Genomic DNA, 16,829 nt, shown 5'->3' with positions numbered 1-16,829 from the left:
AGAAAGACACTGAACCAAGAGAAGGGTGCTCTCGGCAACTCTCTCTCCTTTCCTCCAGATTTCTCCCCTCTCCCATCTGTAAAGGCTCTCAAGCCTATCCCAATGTAATCTCTATACATATATACAAATACAACAACCAGTGGATGTAGCATGAATTCATGGGTGAACCACTTAATCTCTTCGTTCCACTTGTATGATTGTGATACTACAGCTATCTCAAAATTATGGGAACAACAAGTATTAAAAAAAAAAAATTCACTATTATACTCAATATAGGGGCCCAAACTATTATTTAAAAAAAAATTATATGAAATGGACTTTAGAAACACACCCAAAGCCTATTTACAATATAACAAAGAGACTTTTAATTTCTTATAAATTTCAACCTGCCATCAATTTCTTAAAACAAGCCCAACCCCAAAACCTCATTTTAAAAAAAACTCAAAACAGTCAATAGGGCATCAAAATAATTTAATAATCAAAATTAAATTAAATAGGACCAGCTATCATTTTTTGGGTTTGCTTATAGAAATTAAATGGGGTATGGTTTATCTATATCGTTAGTACTAAGAATGTGTATAAAACTAAATATCTCTGAAAACAAGATGGAAGAATGCGAATACAATTGAGATTTTGATGATCGATTACATAAACAATGAGGGAAAGACACCCAGCACACAGGTTTTTGTGCCATGGTGTGCTTTCATTATTTTCATATAACTTGATGAATTACCTTCTTTTTTTTTTTCCTTCTTGTTCGAGATAATTTAACCTATAAACCTAGCTAATGAAAATAATATATTTTTGTCCCGCAAATGAATATTAATCTATTGTTCTAGTAGGTGCTGGTTTGGGTCAAAAACACGGTTATGGCAAGAGGGGTTGCAAGGGTAAGGGCAATCTATCTTTTGGAACGGAGTTCTGCCATAGAACCAGTCGCCAACTGCCTGTGCAATTGTCTGCAGAACAGGTATTTTACACAGTTAAAATTAGATTTTATTTCAAGTCAAAAATAGAAAGAGAAAAGAACTGATAGAAACATGAAGGGAAAAAAAGCCAGGAAAAAATTTAGGAAGTGGATGAAGATAAAAGGCAATGCATGAAATTGCAGAGTTTGGTTTTTACCGTCTTGTTGAGCACCGGAGAGTCAGCCATTAACCACGTCTCTTGCATTTCAGTTTGACAGTGAGCATAGCAAGAGTCTATGAACATTCCTTTTAATGGACAGCCGGTCATGCCACCAATTGCACTTAAAAACTGCACCCTGAAATCTGAAAAAAGGAGAAAATTTCCTTGGAGTTGTTGTTCATGTTTCTTTCTAAAGGGTCATGAAGGTTCTTACTTTTTAGGCTAAATTGTAGCAATGGTCCTTTAAATAAGGCCCAACTTTACTTTTCGTCTCTCATGTCGCAAAATTGTTATGGCCATCCTTCAATTCCACATCGTGTTGCATTATTGGTCTTTTCATCAACGGAGTTAAATTTTCTGTTAAAATTGAAGGCATACTGGGAAATCTCATATAAAATATTTATCATATAAATAAACTCATTAAAAAAATCAACCCAACGTCTCCATTTGAGCATGTGGGGAAGGAGGGTTTAATGATTGGGGAAGTTGATTTTAGCAGCAAGTTGACTTTTGGAGAGGATAAGGAGCTCTTGAGCCACCCAAAGTTGAGCTACACCTTGTTGGTTGGAGGCAAAGAAAACTATGCTTATGCATTTTACCATGTCAAGATAAAATCCACCATGGTTTGGAGGGAAAGTGATTGACATACCAGAGGAGACTTAGAATTTATCACCAGAAGGTGCTGGAGGCTTTGAGCCATCTGGGATGGTTTGGGTTGTTGGATTGGTGAGGTAGATGGATGGGCAGCTTTGGGGGGAAGAGGATGGCGTGCGGTTAGGCTTAGGTAGAAGGAGGTGGTGGCTAGGTAAAATTCTTAGTTACCCCTAAAATATCTAGCATGTGTCTGACATGTGATCAATTTTGAAGGAAAAACAAACAGAATTGACGAAAAGGACTAATGGTGTAACGCGAGATCTAATTGAAGGACGATCATAACAATTTTGCAACATAAAGGATGAAAAGGAAAATTGGGTCATAATCGAGGGACCATTGCTACAATTTAGCCTATTTTTTAAGTTGAAATCTTCTAATTTCGAGATTTACCTTGCATGGCTTTGAGTTGAGTGGGTGAGCAATTCTTTATATCGAGCTTGCACTCGTGCCAAGTGCCGTGAGGATCGGCAACTCCCGGTGCCAAAATGTTCTTGATCTGCATGGATGGATGGAGACACAGTGAGATGAAGATGAAGATGAAGATGAAGAATAAGAGAAATCCCAGCTGAAATTTTGCACTCTTTTTTCTTCAAAACAAAAATGGTCATTGAGAGAACAAAATTGGTCTAATTGTTAATTCATCCATAAAACATAAATAAGGAAGATGGATCATGAAAAAACTATCCTGCTAAACAGAACATAAATTTGAGGAAACAACTTAACAGAGTTCATAACAGAGGAGACAGTCAGGGAGTGGAGCTAACCTGCCATGAATCGTAGGCTGCGTTTACAAAGAATATCCGCGTCCGGATTTGGGATGCCATATATTGCGGGAAGAAGCACTAAAGTGGTGTTGAATATCATCAGAATTTACAAGTCACAAGGATATAGTCAATAGTGAAAATCATAACAGGATAGCAATACTTACCAAACCTGGTCTCAATTTTGAAGTGCAGGATGGAGGCAAATTCCTGGCTGAACCCTACAAAAGATGACAATCACAAATGAGTATTGATGTTTGCACCACATTATAGAGAGAGAGAGAGAGAGAGAGAGTACATGTGTTTCAACCACTTGACTAAAGAACTCTTCGATGTGTTGGGCTCCAGAAACATCCTTTCTGTTATTCAGTATAAGATGTATGTATAAGCAAACTCTCACTGTAGTTTGGAATATAGGACAAAGCCAGAAGGTAATAAATGTGAGCTTACACATTAATAAAGTAACCAGCATCTGAAACACATTTGACATTCGTTCCGACGGGCAAGAGAGCATGGAAGTTGTCGCAATGAAGAATAGAAGTCAATCCACCGGCAGAACAACCAGAGAGAATAGCCTGTAGTCAAATGTCCTAACAAGTCATCAGAGCTAAAGATAACAGAAGTGAAATTGTTAATTGTTAAGGGATCATACATTTTGAGCGTTCCCCATTCCTTTTGCTAATAGATCTTCAATGACGGCACGAAAGATCCTTGCTCCTCTGAAGTAAAGACCAGTAGCCTGCTTAAATTGTTATTTTATTGAAAATACCTCCATCAGAAAAAGAAAATGGAAGGTAGTGTATATATATACACAATTTATGGTGTATGTAAAACTTGGACTGCTACTTGAATAAGTAACTTACTGGGTTTACTGCTGCAACATCACCAGTGAATGATGCCCCATCGCAGTACCTAACTTTGATTCTGTTCCAATTGTAAAAGTCTGGCATTGGAAACATAATTTTTGTTTTACTGTTAAAAAGAAAGGGAAGCTCAACAGACAAAAGAAAATTAAAGCTATGCTGATCAACTACTAAGTCTTTAATTGAATAAATTCTTTCTAGTAAGTTGTAAGAAAAAAAATAGATATCAAACCTGGGTTAAACATTTTCCTGTTGCTCAGAATCCCAGAAAAGGCAATTGCCTTCAGCATTTGCTTAGATGAACCTAAACGAGTGTTTTTACGGCCAAGGCAAGTTGTGACATTGTTACACCATCCTCCTCCCTAAGAACCAAACAAAAAGAAGAATTAATATGACAACAGAAATATATAACTATCAAATATTCGGATTTTCATTAAAATTTATATTAGAACTTGTTAAATCTACCAGTAAATTCTTCTGGATAACTGACTGAAAATTGTTATTACTGTACCTTCTTTTCTTCTCTCTTTCATCTGGTGAAAGAAATTGTAATGGGAGCAGAGAGAAAAGGACAAACCTCAATGTGAACCAACCAATTGTTAATTCCTGAGCCAAATCCCTTATCATGGTGGTAAGCTGGGGGACTCCCATCCAAACAAACTGCAAAGTATGTCAAATTCCAAGAGCTAAAGTGTATAGCAAAAGAAATTATCTTATTTTCAAATTGAACACTTAAAAGAAAAGAAATTATCTTATTTTCAAATTGAACACTTAAAAGAAAAGGACTGTAATCAGCATATTTGCATTAAGTTTCTCACCGGCTCCTTCGGCGATCGCACTATGAACATAAGTTATTTCCACAGGAACTCCTGCTGCTTTCAGCAGTGTGAATGCACATGCTAGAAGAAATAACCATTGGCCTAATTTTGCATCAGCCATCTGCCCCTGTCAAACATAAAAATTAATATACCAACAATTCTAAAAGACGAAAAAAACAAAGAAGACAAAGGAAACAGAGCATTTCATTTTGAAGTAATCTCTTGAAGATTGAATATTGCTTGTGGCTTGAAACTTTAAAATCTAAAAGATTTCTGTCAAGAATCTATGGATAATAGATCTATCATATATGTAACATATATATACACACGCATAAATAATTCAGCAGAACTTATTTATAAAGAGAAAGAAGAATCAACAAAAGCAAGGCAATCTAATTTGAAGGCTTATCATCAAAACAAAAAATTCCACCACATTCAACTAGAAACCATCCTGCAACCCGGTCTAAATATCAGCCTTGGCATCGCTTAATGCTCAAGGATGAACAACAAAGAGCTTTTCCAACTTTTGCTCCTTTGCACGGTATCAAGGTTCCGCTAGCATAAAGTTGGTTAATCTTATAAAATCGGCTCCTTTTAGATTTAGATTACTTTTGTTTGTTCATAGATATATACAACATACACACACAAAAGGTAAAGTTAAAAAGGAAACAAAAACAGAGCAGTGCAGCAGACCATTCAAAAGTAATCACACAATAACCAAATAGATTGGAACATACCAGCTATATAAGACATTCAAACATTTCCAAATCTAGAAGGTAAAAGTGATTCCTCATCATCCCAGAATATATGGCCTAAAATAAGTAATCATTGATACATTTTTAGAATAAGAACCAATTTGGTTCAATCTTTTTCCTGAGACATGTCAATCCAGTCTGACCAAAAACAACCCCATCTTTCATATTGCATCAAACTACACAACTCACCCATCGTTCAATGAAAAATACAAGTTCAACCAAAAAAAAAAAACCCGTTAACCAATTTATCTGAAAAGCACAATAATCAACAACATTATCTTGTAAAGGTATAAGCTGACAAGAAACATTACCAAACACACTTAAATACAGTCAAAAAAGAAAAGGAGAAGAGAAAAGAAAAGCATGAACTGATGAAATACAATGAATGCAATAAATATATATATGTACACACACAGAATGTAGATGGTTGTTAATCATACAAACAAGAAAAAGTGGATCTAAAATAATTAAAAAGCTGACCTTTACAACAGAAACAATAACCCATTATTATGAAAAACCCAAAAACACCACTATGTATCATGTATGTACCTGAACGAAATATAGGAAGAAGAATGTGGAAGAAACCCAGTTCAGTACATTGAGTTCTTATGCCGAAACAAAAGAAAACTTATGCGTTGATGGGTTTGAGAAGCAATGGCAGCTAGATATATAAGAGCAGAGAGCTCAAAGCATTAAATTGAAATAAAAATGGTGGAGAGAAAAAGACAGAAACTTTCGTTTGTGTTTCGTTCTTTGTATGCAGAGAGAGAGTGTTTTACGAAAGATTAGCTCTTTCCAGTTTTAAGCAGCGAACCCAAGAGCCGACATTTATATTCGCTCCCTTCCAAAGAAAGAGGGTTAATGATTGGATACGCGTTCGGGTTTGTGTCTGACCCGACTGGAATAACCGGACTCAGCTGCAAAGTAAAAGCCTACTGGTAAAAAACTACAAGGAATCTCACGCGTTGTTTTATAAGGATTTCCTCTTCAACAAAAATACGAAATGTTCTTTTTGGGGTTTGTCCCCCTACCTCATCAAAAAAATAAATACGAAATGTCTTGCAAATTGTAGTATTTTGTTTTCGTCTTAAAATAGGCTCTCTGATTTTTGCATAAAATGTCATGTTAGAAGAGGTCTATTTTTCGTGACTTAAATCGTTGACTGAACTCTAACCAAGCAAATTTCCTTAATTTACTTCATGAGTCAAATTTTGTATTTTTTCTCTCCCCAAAATATTCCTATTAAATTTAAGTTACGTTGTAGTTATTTGCTTTTTTGGTGGAATTCAATACCAATTTGTCTCTGATTAGATGTTTGAATTTCAAATGGCTTGTCAAAATGGCATAGATTTTTGGATTTGATGGGTCAATTGTTATCTAACTTAGACCAATTAGGTGGAGACCAATACCCATAGAGCAAGCTAGTTGGTGAAGATTGTTTTTTTTTTTTGGATCACGTCACGTAACTCACCTATTCTACCGTTTGACCAAAAAAGAAAAAAAAAAGCATAGACTCCTCATATTAAACTAAAAAAAACTAAAAGATCCAAAAAAATCAAAATATTAGACTAAAACATTTATTCATTCTGTCAAACACAACTTGATCCTCTTCATATCTCAACTACTAATGATTAACAAAGAAACTTTGCTTGAATTAATAATTGAAGGGTACTTTAGGAATAACGGTGAATGAAAAGATAGAATTGTGTTTTTTGTAAAATTTACATTGTGGGTGGAAAAATAACATGAGTGAAAAAAGAGAACATGGAGTGAAAATAGCAGTACTTTATATAAAATTAGGAAAACTTTTACCTTACATGGCATGCTATTCAAAGTTTGGATTTTCTTTAGAAGTTAAAAAAAATAGGTGGCATGTCTAGAAACGTGTTCTTGCCTTCTGAACTTTCAAGGCACAACAATTATGAAATTTGAGAATTTAATATAAATAAAACAACAAAAATTGACACATCAATGTGGAATTTAAAACAATTAATGATCACATTGTCAAATTTGCGATAATTTCCTCCAATACCAACAGTATATCCCAAACATGTGTCACACCAAGTTTTGATAAGAGAAGGAAAAAAAAAAATTACCCAATTTTATAAAAAAGGAAAAAACTAATCCAACAAATCCCAAAATTTATGCAAAATTGAAACATCATTATGCAATTAAATTCAAAAACATAATACCAATAGGGTGTTAGTTGGATTGACTCAGGTCTTTGGTGTGCTCTCAAGTGGTCATGGATTCAAGCTCTCATGATAACTGTGTGTATAAGTAGGACCGTAAAATATAATTAAGGGTATTTTGGATATTTACTTAACCTCAAATATAGGTAAATAGCATTCTTATTTTTTGATAAGAAGCGATCTTCATTCAAGCCAACCAAACATAAGATCACTGAAAATAACATCCTGGATAATATTGGGAGGTCCCCATTCCAAACTGATGGAGCAGATAAAGATCATGCAAACTAATTAAAGAGAGGAAGAAGTCAAACTGGACAATAATTCATTTCAGTCCTATCAGCACACCAATCATTTTTGAATTATCTTTCCACCACGACTAACCCTAAATACCATTCTTATTTTATTAGTGCCCAAAGAAAAATAACTCATTAAATTATTTTCTTTATAAAACACAATTGGTTAGAAAAATATTGATTAAAAAGCCACTATCATGATTGTTGTGTCACTCTTTAAAATGTTAGTGTATGGAAAATGATAAATTCATGTTGTGTTACTCTTTTAAAAAAAAATACTATCCCCATTCAAGAAAGTATAACAAATGAGTCTCCAAAAAAGTACGTTGACGTTGAGGAAAAAACTTATTAGCATAATAAGAAGGATGCAAGGGAGGTCAAGGGTGCCCTATTCTGCAAGTGGGGGAGAAGATGAGTTCCGAAGGAGTTTCTCATGATTCTTATATGACTTTGTACAAATTTTATAAATCTTCTCCAATAAAGTTTTGGTGCATGGGTTGATGAAGACTTGGAATGCATATTTGCAGCTGAAGTATGCTTGAGGAGGAGAGATATTATCCAAGGGTCAAGTTTGTGTGGTATCTAACTGGCTATGGTAATGGGCACCTTATGGTGCATTGCGGATATGTGATATCCGAGGATGCTCACTTCAAGGTGGAGGTTCACTAATATTTCACAAAGGTGCAACTTGTCGAAAATTGTGGCTCAAATTAGTTGAGGGTTGTGGATCAGGCTATCCACAAGATGAGTTATTGGTCAGTTCATCTCGATACTCACTCTCGATGTAAATTTAAGCAAACGGAATAAATAATATTAATATTGATTAAATTATTAAAAGAGTAGTCTTATAGACAGTAAATTATAATTGAGTATGCTGAACTATATATATATATATATATATATTTTTTTTTAAATGAGTTAAAATTATTCATTTTCCAAAATATAGCGGGAAAAAGTTAACCAGCCATTAAAGTCAATTTTGAATATACTAGGAAATTATTGATTTTTTTAAAAAAAAACACTGTCAGATCAAGGTAGAAAAATATTGATAAAAAGTTGACTACAAAGGCAGTTGTTTTGTTGTTACTCATCAAAGTGTTGGTTGGTGCATGGAGAATGAGAGGTTCATGGTTGGTTCTAATGGGCCCCACTTAGGGATGGTGATCTGTTGGAGTGGGCCCAGTCGGTTGAAATCATAACACGTGATTGGCGGTGATTAGTTGGTCCAGAATCAAATCGTTTGTGTGTTCACAAATGCACTTGAGCAGCACATCAAACTATTTATAATGTTCTAGTGCCACTTCCTGTCTTCCTAACTTACAATGGAGGTGATTTTTACTTTTTGTCTGGTGATGAAATTGTTTATTTAGAATTCGAATTAAGTATGCATACACTAACTAACTAGTTTTTATTTAGTAATATTTCTCTTCATTTTGTTCGGGTAGGTTTCAAGTTTCACTCACTCGAATAGAAAAAATGATACATATTTGTCATAAGTTCGATACATAATTAGTGATTATGTAGTTTTATTGTGGGCCCATTGTAAAGTGTTTTGTAATTATCTTATTTTTTATTTAAAAAAATAATCAAACAAAATAATAATAATAATTAAGTATGCCTAGGAATCTAGGATCTACATACCACTACCATTGGTGGACGCTTTTCCAAAAAGAATAGATAAGAATTTAGAAAAAAAAAAAAAAAAAAACCATTGGTGGACTTCTGTTGTGGTCACAAGATTTATTTTTGAGAAAAGTATATACCTCTTTTTTATGCGTCCACATAAGTGTATAGTTTAGTAGCAGACAATCAACCTTACAATCTTGACCAATCCAAGATGTTAGATCTAGGACTTCACTCACATCTTCCTTGCTGTATTTCTTTCATTAGCATTTTACTGTTTTTTAATATAGGGAATTTCAATCCCTCTACATGAAAAAATTTGGTGGTTATTTATCCAAGTCTCTGACTACATTTACTCCATTTTCAATTATTTTTCTTTCTGTTTTTTGCCAAAGTTGAGAAGGAGAAGGGGCTTTTCGTACACATACACTGTCAAAGGAAGGTTTCTAACCTAAAATAGGATTCTTGAGTTTTTTCTATCTTGCAAAGTATTCATTCTTCAGTTCCTTTTTTTCTGATATGCAAGCCAAAGCTTTTTCCCACTAGTCAACTTACCTTGTTTAATCTTCACGAAGATTACACTATTGTTTTGGAATGTGTAGAGCAGTGGGTAATGTTAGTCGGTTGCAAGCCCGTGCACAACTAGAGAAACTCCATTTTCACAACCATGTCATCTGCGTCCATGGATCAAAACAGCCACAATTGCTCTGGGTCTAAAATACAGTGAAAAAATTTGAGACAATTATACTTTTATTCTTGAACAAGATGATTTTAGTAACATTGCAGCTGTTAGAATTATCTATATTTATTTTCGTTTTGGTTACATTGAAGGCGACTGATATATTTTTGGCAAAAAAAAAAAAGTGAAGAGATTGATCTCTTGACCTATTAATATGTGTGTGTGATATATATATATATATATAGTAAAGTAATATAATTTATAGAAAGGGGTGAGCACGATCAGAGAAAGGGAAATTCGAACCTAAGTGTAAGGGAACGAGCTCATTGCTTTGATTAACTAACCTACCTACATCAACTTGACATATTCTTATCATAATCATGGATAGAACAGGCATGCAAATCAAAAGGAAAGTTTGGCGATTATTGTTTCAATTATTGAACGGATAAGAGTCAAGAATTTAATAGGAAAATGAAATTTAGAGACAATTGATGGCTAGGGGTCATGTAATATGAAAATGAAACTTTGAGACAATTAAATGTGGACACATCAGTCAATTTCATAGTGAGAAAAGAAATTGAATTAGTGGCTAAATTTTCGTACCCAAAAGAATCTTCTTGTTTTTAGAAAGCTCACATTAAATTCTTCCCATAATATATCAAAGGTGCAATGTTTTGATTATATTCATTTGACCTGGCAATATAATTTTGGTCCCACCTATGGCTAGCTCCTTCTGGCAGATAGCGAAAGAGATGGGTGTGAGATCATGATCTCACTTTTATGATCTGCTAATGTAATTTTTTTTAGCGTGAACAAGTTTAGCTCAATGAAAAAAGACATTGACTTGCATATCAATGACAGTGATATCAGGTTTGAACCTCCCTGGCATCGTGGTAGTATGTGTGAGAAACCCCTCTTCCGTTGTAGCTTATACGATCACTTGTATTAAAAATATATGCATATGTAATTTTTTTAGCTATCAATCAAGTCATGCCACGTGTCGTGTAGCTCATATTCCGCCCAATTAAATGCATCAAAAACCCCAAAGGATCCACAAGTTAGCTTACTTTATTCAAAACGTGATGGCTAGCCACCGCTCTTACCTCTCCTTACGTCTTACATGTGATCAGTTGGAGGTGAACATTTGGGGTTCAAATTATAATTGCAGAGACATATTGCTACCTAAAATGTCCTACGATGATATGATACCATGTGTCGATAGAAATGAACACCAAGGGGAGGTGTTATTTTGCCCATTTTAATATAGTTTGAGCCAAATTGATCGAAAATAATAACATGGGGAGTAAGGTATTTATTTCTTCTCTCTTCCTTTAATCCTTGGACTGGTGCTTTTTCAAGTGCTACTTCTAGGAGCTACCAGACTCAACTTTTTTTAAAATAAAAAATTCTTGCTGTCTTCGTCAAGCCCCTCTTGGGAAAATCACATTACTTGCGTGAAGGCTTCTCTGGACAATGGACAAGATAACGATCTGTTTCATCCATCCTTGATCCAACGCTTGACGCTGCCATATCAAGAAATGTGTAAAAATTCTTCAACTACGTCTCTTAGACCATTTTCTTCTCCCCTTGAATGGCATGGCAGCTCTCATATTCTCTTTTTCTTGATGAGCAAGTAGGTAGGACTAGCGACCGTTGTCTTCCGCGACAGAATAGCATGCCCCTTGCTACTGCTTCTCGGACAGTTACTGTCTCTGTGGCTCCTGTCATTTCTGCTCTCATCTTCATCTTTCTTTTAAGAGTCACCACATTTCATTCACTGCCACAGCTCGATTTACTGAAGCAAACAAAAGAAAATCAAAACTTATTGAGCTGAACCACGCAGCATTCACTAAACAAATAAAATATAGGTGTCTATGGCAATGAAGTTAACAAAATGTGAAAAATAGTAGAAAAGTAAGAAACACTAGAATTTTCTTTGCACATACATAGCCACATATGTTGTTAAACTTAAGAGTAAAACAAGTAAACTTTCTAAATGAGGGGAACCACACCATTCAAAAACACTGGGGAAAACATACTCATAGAGGCTACCATATTGGTAAAACATCATACTGTGAATAAACAAATCAATAATCTTTTGAATTTTCTAATATAAAATAATTTAAAAACTCAGTACTGTATTTCTCCTATATTATAATTAACGACTACAAAGACAATCTGAAAGAAAGAAGCAAATTCATAACTTTCTCAAACACAGACTAAAAAGGCAAACCAGCACTTTTGGGGAACATGAGCTGGGATTTGGTACAGGTTAATTAAAAAATCAAGCAAGGAAATTATCTCCATATATAATGTAAAGTTGTAAACTGAGGGCCTTGGCATTCATAAACACCCAATTTATGAACTCATGATGGCCTAAATTGTTCTTCAGGAAAGGATGGCATGTTAGGTGCAAAGCTAATGTAGTCTCTTATGGCCAGTGATGATGCAATGTTAGAAAGTATATCAAGGAGATGAGTAGAAGAAAGATCCATACAGTGTCAAGTATATCTTTGACAGATCCTTCAGTCGAGCTACAGCAAGTCTGCAGAAAGTTGCTACCATGCCTAACCTAATGTTACTGAAAAAAAAATAATCCCAGCCGCTAAACGCAACATAGACTTCATGTGGCCTCACCGGGTGAAGAATGCGTTGCATCAAGTTCATAACCATGAACAATTAATTCTATTCCAAAAAAAACTTCTGACATAAAAGGGAATAAATTCCTCCAGTACCAGAAGTTCTGTATTACTTCTGATAATTTGAACATCATCTGGAATCTAAAGGAAATAAATATTGTGATGATTATTTGTAAATGAGTGCATCGCGTCCAGGCCCCACACCAATGTAGTGGATGGGTGTGCCAACAAGTTCTTCTATCCTTTCCACATACTGGCGTGCAGCCTTTGGAAGGTCAGAATAGTTTCTGACAGAAGATATATCAGACTTCCATCCAGGCAATACTTCATATTCCACCTAAACATAGAAAATCAACACCATCAACAAGAGTTTGTCTTTTAAGATATAAAAAATATCCACCCAAAAACTCAGAAAAACAATAGCATCAACAAAAGTTAAACAAAAACTTCATCTTTAAAATATCAAAATATAAGCAGGGGCTTGATAACTCGAAAAAAAGAGTATATATTTAGCAAAAGATAAACGGCATATCCAAATAGAAGGGAGAGGCGAGGGCATGCCTTTAACTGCTCAAGATCACGAAGGTCTGCAGGGAATGATTTGATTGGTGTACCATCAATTTGTTTGTAGGCTACACCCAACTGAATTTCAGGAAGATCCGACAAAACGTCAAGTTTGGTGAGATTGAGAGAAGAAAAGCCATTAATCTGACAGCAGTATTTCAGTGCTGCTATATCAAGCCAACCGCAACGACGAGGGCGACCAGTAGTTGTGCCAAACTCCTGACCAGCAAACCTAAGGAGATCACCCCCTTTACCCAAGATTTCTGTGGGAAAAGGACCAGAACCAACTCTTGTAGTGTATGCTTTCACCTACAGAGACGAACTTCAAGTTAGCAACATTACTTCACCATCTCAATTGGCCTTTGTACTAACTACAAGAATACATGTCATGAAAAAAATAGATTTAGTTGGAGATACTGTTTACTCATGGAATTGATTCCTCTAACCCCATCTCATTGAGGCAATGTGAGGATGACAATGATGACACCAGTAAAATGAAAATCAATTATGCGACTACAAGAGTGACCTTCTACTTACCACTCCAACCAGATTGCCTAGAACTCTGGGAGCAATGCCAAGACCAGTGCAAATTCCACCAGCTGAAGGACTAGAGGATGTTACAAAGGGGTAAGTTCCAAAGTCAATATCCAACATTGTTGCCTGACCCCCTTCAACCAAAATCGTTTTCTTCTCAGAGATGGCTTCATTCACGACAAACACAGTATCAGCAATGAAGGGTTCCAATCTCTCAGCAAATCGCTTGTACTTCTCAACTTCTTCTTTGAGCACATGAGGACCATAGTCAAAACCTTGGAATCTTGATGCAGCATCTGATAATAGAAGATCCAGCTTCTGAGGGAAAGTATCCATGTGCCTCAAGTCACTGACTCGAATGCCATTTCGGATAACCTTGTTAGAGTAACAAGGTCCAATACCTCTCTTGGTAGTGCCAATGAAAGATTTAGCAAGCTCATATTCTTGAAGCCCATCCACTTCTTGGTGGAAATCGAATAAGAGGTGAGCACGATCAGAGACCAATATCCTTCCCTTGCATGAGACTCCATTAGATTCAAGGCCATCAATCTCCTTAAAGAGACCTGGTAGATGCACCACAACTCCGTTACCAATAACACACAGAGTCTCTTCATTAAGGATACCTGAGGGAACAAGGTGAAGTGCAAACTTCTTTCCCTCTGCATTGTAAATGGTGTGTCCAGCATTAGCTCCACCCTGAAAAGATACAAAAACCAATCAGGAAACCACAAAATTTGGCTATAGAAATGAGAGTTTTCTGTTACCTGACAACGAGCAACAATGTCAAAGTGTTGGGCCAAGATGTCGACAAGTTTGCCTTTACCTTCGTCTCCCCACTGGCAGCCCAACACACCTGAGACCTGGGTTAGAGACTCAATTCGACTTAGCCCCTGGTTGGGGGACCCAGACACGCGTAGAGATGAGGGAGGGGCAACTGAGGGCTTCACCGAGCATACCACAACATTTATGGGACGCTGGAGGTGAATGGGCCCGTGGTGGTGGGGCCCTAAAGAGGGAGACTTGGAGAGCGGATTGGAGTCGAGAGCTGTGAATGACGAGAGGTTGTTCATGGTGAACCGCTGAGTGAGAAAGAAAATGTTTAATCAATGACAATTCAAAGTTAAAAGACAATTGAAGATAACACACATACAATAAAAAACAATAAAAAACAATGCTAACTATTATTATTAGGCCAAAAAGAACAGAAGAACTGCGAACTTTGCTCTAAACAACTAGAAAACATAAAAAATTGCAATCCCCTTTCTTTTTGTTGTGGGGTGGGAGAATACTAACATTTAGTATGATGAACGGTTAACAATAAAACATTTAAGCTGCATTAGGATTACAGTTAGCCAGACAGGTAAAATCAATCAAGACCAGAATTACAAAATAAAATTAAAGAAGACCCAAAACAAAAAAACAAAAGCAAAAATTTCATTCTCATAGTACAGAAATCATTTTTTTGTAGACAAACTACATTTTAGTAAGCAACCATCTTATTACTGATGACTTAAAATGTTGCTACTCAATTCTAAAACTTCGTACTAACCAACAGAACTGAATGGGACAAAGTTGGTTGGTGGTCAGCTTACTTTAGAATAGAAGCTTCTGTAATATTTAGCTATGACAATGAATCTCTTAATAGAATAGTTAATCCCTAAACATCACCACTGCAAATACATAAGAAAGAAGAAATAAACCCTAAATTTTCAGCAGAAAAACTGGGAGATTAAACACTGAAAAAAGAAAATACATTTTGGCCCTTTGAGCACAACTAGCAAATCAACAAAACAAGCACTCGAAGACACAAACTTGGACTGTGTGAAAAACAAGAAGCTTAGAAGAAGAGTGAAAAACTGAAGGAAGAGAAGAAGGGGGTTGGAAATGAAGAAGTAGCCGTAGCAGGAGCAAAGTACCAAAGAGGGTGGCTAAAGGTAACCAAAGAAGAAGGGGGAAAAAGAAAGGTGGGCTGCTGGTTATTTTTTATTTTCCTTAAGATCCATTTAACTTTCTTTCTTGTTCTGAAAAGTCCATTTAAATACTTTTGTTTTCAAATCCCAAAATGACCTCAAATAAAATGAAATTCTAAGAGAAAATAAATTAGGGGTCTGCCCTCGAGAGTTTCGGATAACTCGGGCACGTTTCGCAGAGTACCGGGCTATTTCGGTCGATTGTTCCTTATGTTGATCATTTTTTGAGATTGCCCAAAACAAGTACTCAGCCTATTTCTGGTAAGGCCACCAGCACTTGACTTGATTCAACAAATTATGGATATATGTATATATATGGAATTAGGCCAAACTAAACCGAATGAAATCAAACTAGTTGCAAAAATTCGGCTTATATGTACACTTCAAAATCATTTTTAGTGTAAAAACAAAACAAAATCATTCTGATTGTTTTGATTTGGCCAGTTCGAACAATTCAAATAGTTCCCCCCTACTATATTAACTTCACCATTTTTTACCCCAAATGAAACTTAAATTTTTTGGGAAATTGTAAGGACTTCTGAGCACTGTTTGGTTCTCAACTCTTGGATTGAGTTGGGTTCAAGCCAACAAAACGAAATACTTCACAACTTAGAAGACCTAAATGTATCTATTGTAAATTCCTAACCTATTTCCAGAGAACCTGTTTTTTTCTCCCCTCATACAATTTAAAAATCTTTCTTTCTTTTGTGTTATAACTTTTCATCCATTCTGCATTTAGTGGTTGCAGAAAAAGGGAAAAAAAATATTCCCTTGGGCATAAAACCAAACCCACCCAACTTAAATTCACCGTTTCTCATGCATCTAATCAACAAAAACCAATTACCAACCACACGACCAAGTAATTCACGGAGCAGATGCAAAGTAAGTGAAGAAACAGATGCAGTTGAGAAGAAGGTGAGTTATGATAAAACAAATTATAAAAAGAAATACCTCGTGAAGCAGACGCAGTCGAGAAGATGAGGCTGGACCTGGTGGAGCAGAACTTTCTTCTTCTTTCTTCTTCCTTCTGGTGCCGGCGTTCCTTCTTGCTTACAGTGGAAAAGAAGAGGCTAGGGTGCTGGGTGAGATTAAATCAAGTTTTAAAAGTTACCTTTTGACCCTGTATTTTCTATAACTTCAAGCCGACCACAACATTTTATAAATTATTTCAATATAACCTAGGGCTGGGCATTGAGACCGAAAAACCGGAACACCAAACCGCATCCAATGGAAAAAACCGTGTTGACTAAATAGTCAACAAACTGACACCAAATCGGACTAGAACAGTTCAAACTAGTTCTGATATTGGCTTCACACCTTACAAAACTAGACCAGACCGAACTGAACCAACTGTAT

General features: G+C 35.7%; 2 protein-coding genes across 7 annotated transcripts; both read right to left on the bottom strand.

The window, feature by feature from the left end:
* Window positions 1-579: 579 nt before the first annotated feature.
* Window positions 580-5,801, bottom strand: LOC103336698 (pectin acetylesterase 8-like). 6 transcript variants are annotated; one of them, XM_008239790.3, is made up of 13 exons: window positions 5,529-5,801; window positions 4,225-4,351; window positions 3,984-4,066; window positions 3,639-3,768; window positions 3,407-3,486; window positions 3,196-3,282; window positions 2,994-3,118; window positions 2,842-2,902; window positions 2,711-2,764; window positions 2,547-2,624; window positions 2,173-2,278; window positions 1,126-1,271; window positions 580-959 (listed from the first exon to the last, which is right to left on the bottom strand). In XM_008239790.3, exons 2-13 carry the CDS (start codon window positions 4,343-4,345, stop codon window positions 828-830), a joined length of 1,203 nt encoding a protein of 400 aa, XP_008238012.2. In that variant the 5' UTR covers window positions 4,346-4,351; window positions 5,529-5,801; the 3' UTR covers window positions 580-827. The 6 variants fall into 6 exon arrangements, 5 of the variants coding, with proteins under 5 accessions (XP_008238012.2, XP_008238011.2, XP_016651245.2 ...); XM_008239789.3 differs by having other exon boundaries at window positions 3,196-3,285; window positions 5,529-5,797; XM_016795759.2 differs by having other exon boundaries at window positions 3,196-3,285; window positions 4,225-4,345; window positions 5,529-5,786.
* A 5,180-nt stretch (window positions 5,802-10,981) lies between these two features.
* On the bottom strand, window positions 10,982-16,585 carry LOC103336697 (adenylosuccinate synthetase 2, chloroplastic-like). The gene is made up of 6 exons (XM_008239786.2): window positions 16,425-16,585; window positions 14,268-14,582; window positions 13,507-14,199; window positions 12,967-13,278; window positions 12,264-12,742; window positions 10,982-11,561 (listed from the first exon to the last, which is right to left on the bottom strand). The coding sequence occupies exons 2-5, from the start codon at window positions 14,571-14,573 to the stop codon at window positions 12,572-12,574; spliced, it is 1,482 nt and encodes a 493-aa protein (XP_008238008.2). The 5' UTR covers window positions 14,574-14,582; window positions 16,425-16,585; the 3' UTR covers window positions 10,982-11,561; window positions 12,264-12,571.
* Between the last annotated feature and the right edge of the window lie 244 nt (window positions 16,586-16,829).

The sequence above is a fragment of the Prunus mume genome, linkage group LG7 (assembly GCF_029339155.1).
Source record: "Prunus mume cultivar Tortuosa linkage group LG7, ASM2933915v1, whole genome shotgun sequence".
In the NCBI taxonomy this organism is placed as follows: domain Eukaryota; kingdom Viridiplantae; phylum Streptophyta; class Magnoliopsida; order Rosales; family Rosaceae; genus Prunus; species Prunus mume.
The sequence above is the reverse complement of the archived record's forward strand: the minus strand, read 5'-3'. Positions and strand labels throughout refer to the sequence as shown.

What these genes read in the sequence shown, in the direction of transcription:
- LOC103336697 (XM_008239786.2), bottom strand. Translation starts at nt 14,573, where the DNA reads ATGAACAACCTCTCGTCATTCACAGCTCTCGACTCCAATCCGCTCTCC. An exon ending in ACATTGTTGCTCGTTGTCAG is followed by an intron (nt 14,200 to 14,267) that starts GTAACAGAAAAC and finishes GTATCTTTTCAG; the next exon opens with GGTGGAGCTAATGCTGGACA. An exon ending in GTGATCTTGAGCAGTTAAAG is followed by an intron (nt 12,743 to 12,966) that starts GCATGCCCTCGC and finishes TTCTATGTTTAG; the next exon opens with GTGGAATATGAAGTATTGCC.
- LOC103336698 (XM_008239789.3), bottom strand. Translation starts at nt 4,345, where the DNA reads ATGGCTGATGCAAAATTAGGCCAATGGTTATTTCTTCTAGCATGTGCA. An exon ending in TGCGATCGCCGAAGGAGCCG is followed by an intron (nt 4,067 to 4,224) that starts GTGAGAAACTTA and finishes CATACTTTGCAG; the next exon opens with TTTGTTTGGATGGGAGTCCC. An exon ending in GAATGGGGAACGCTCAAAAT is followed by an intron (nt 3,119 to 3,195) that starts GTATGATCCCTT and finishes ATTTGACTACAG; the next exon opens with GCTATTCTCTCTGGTTGTTC.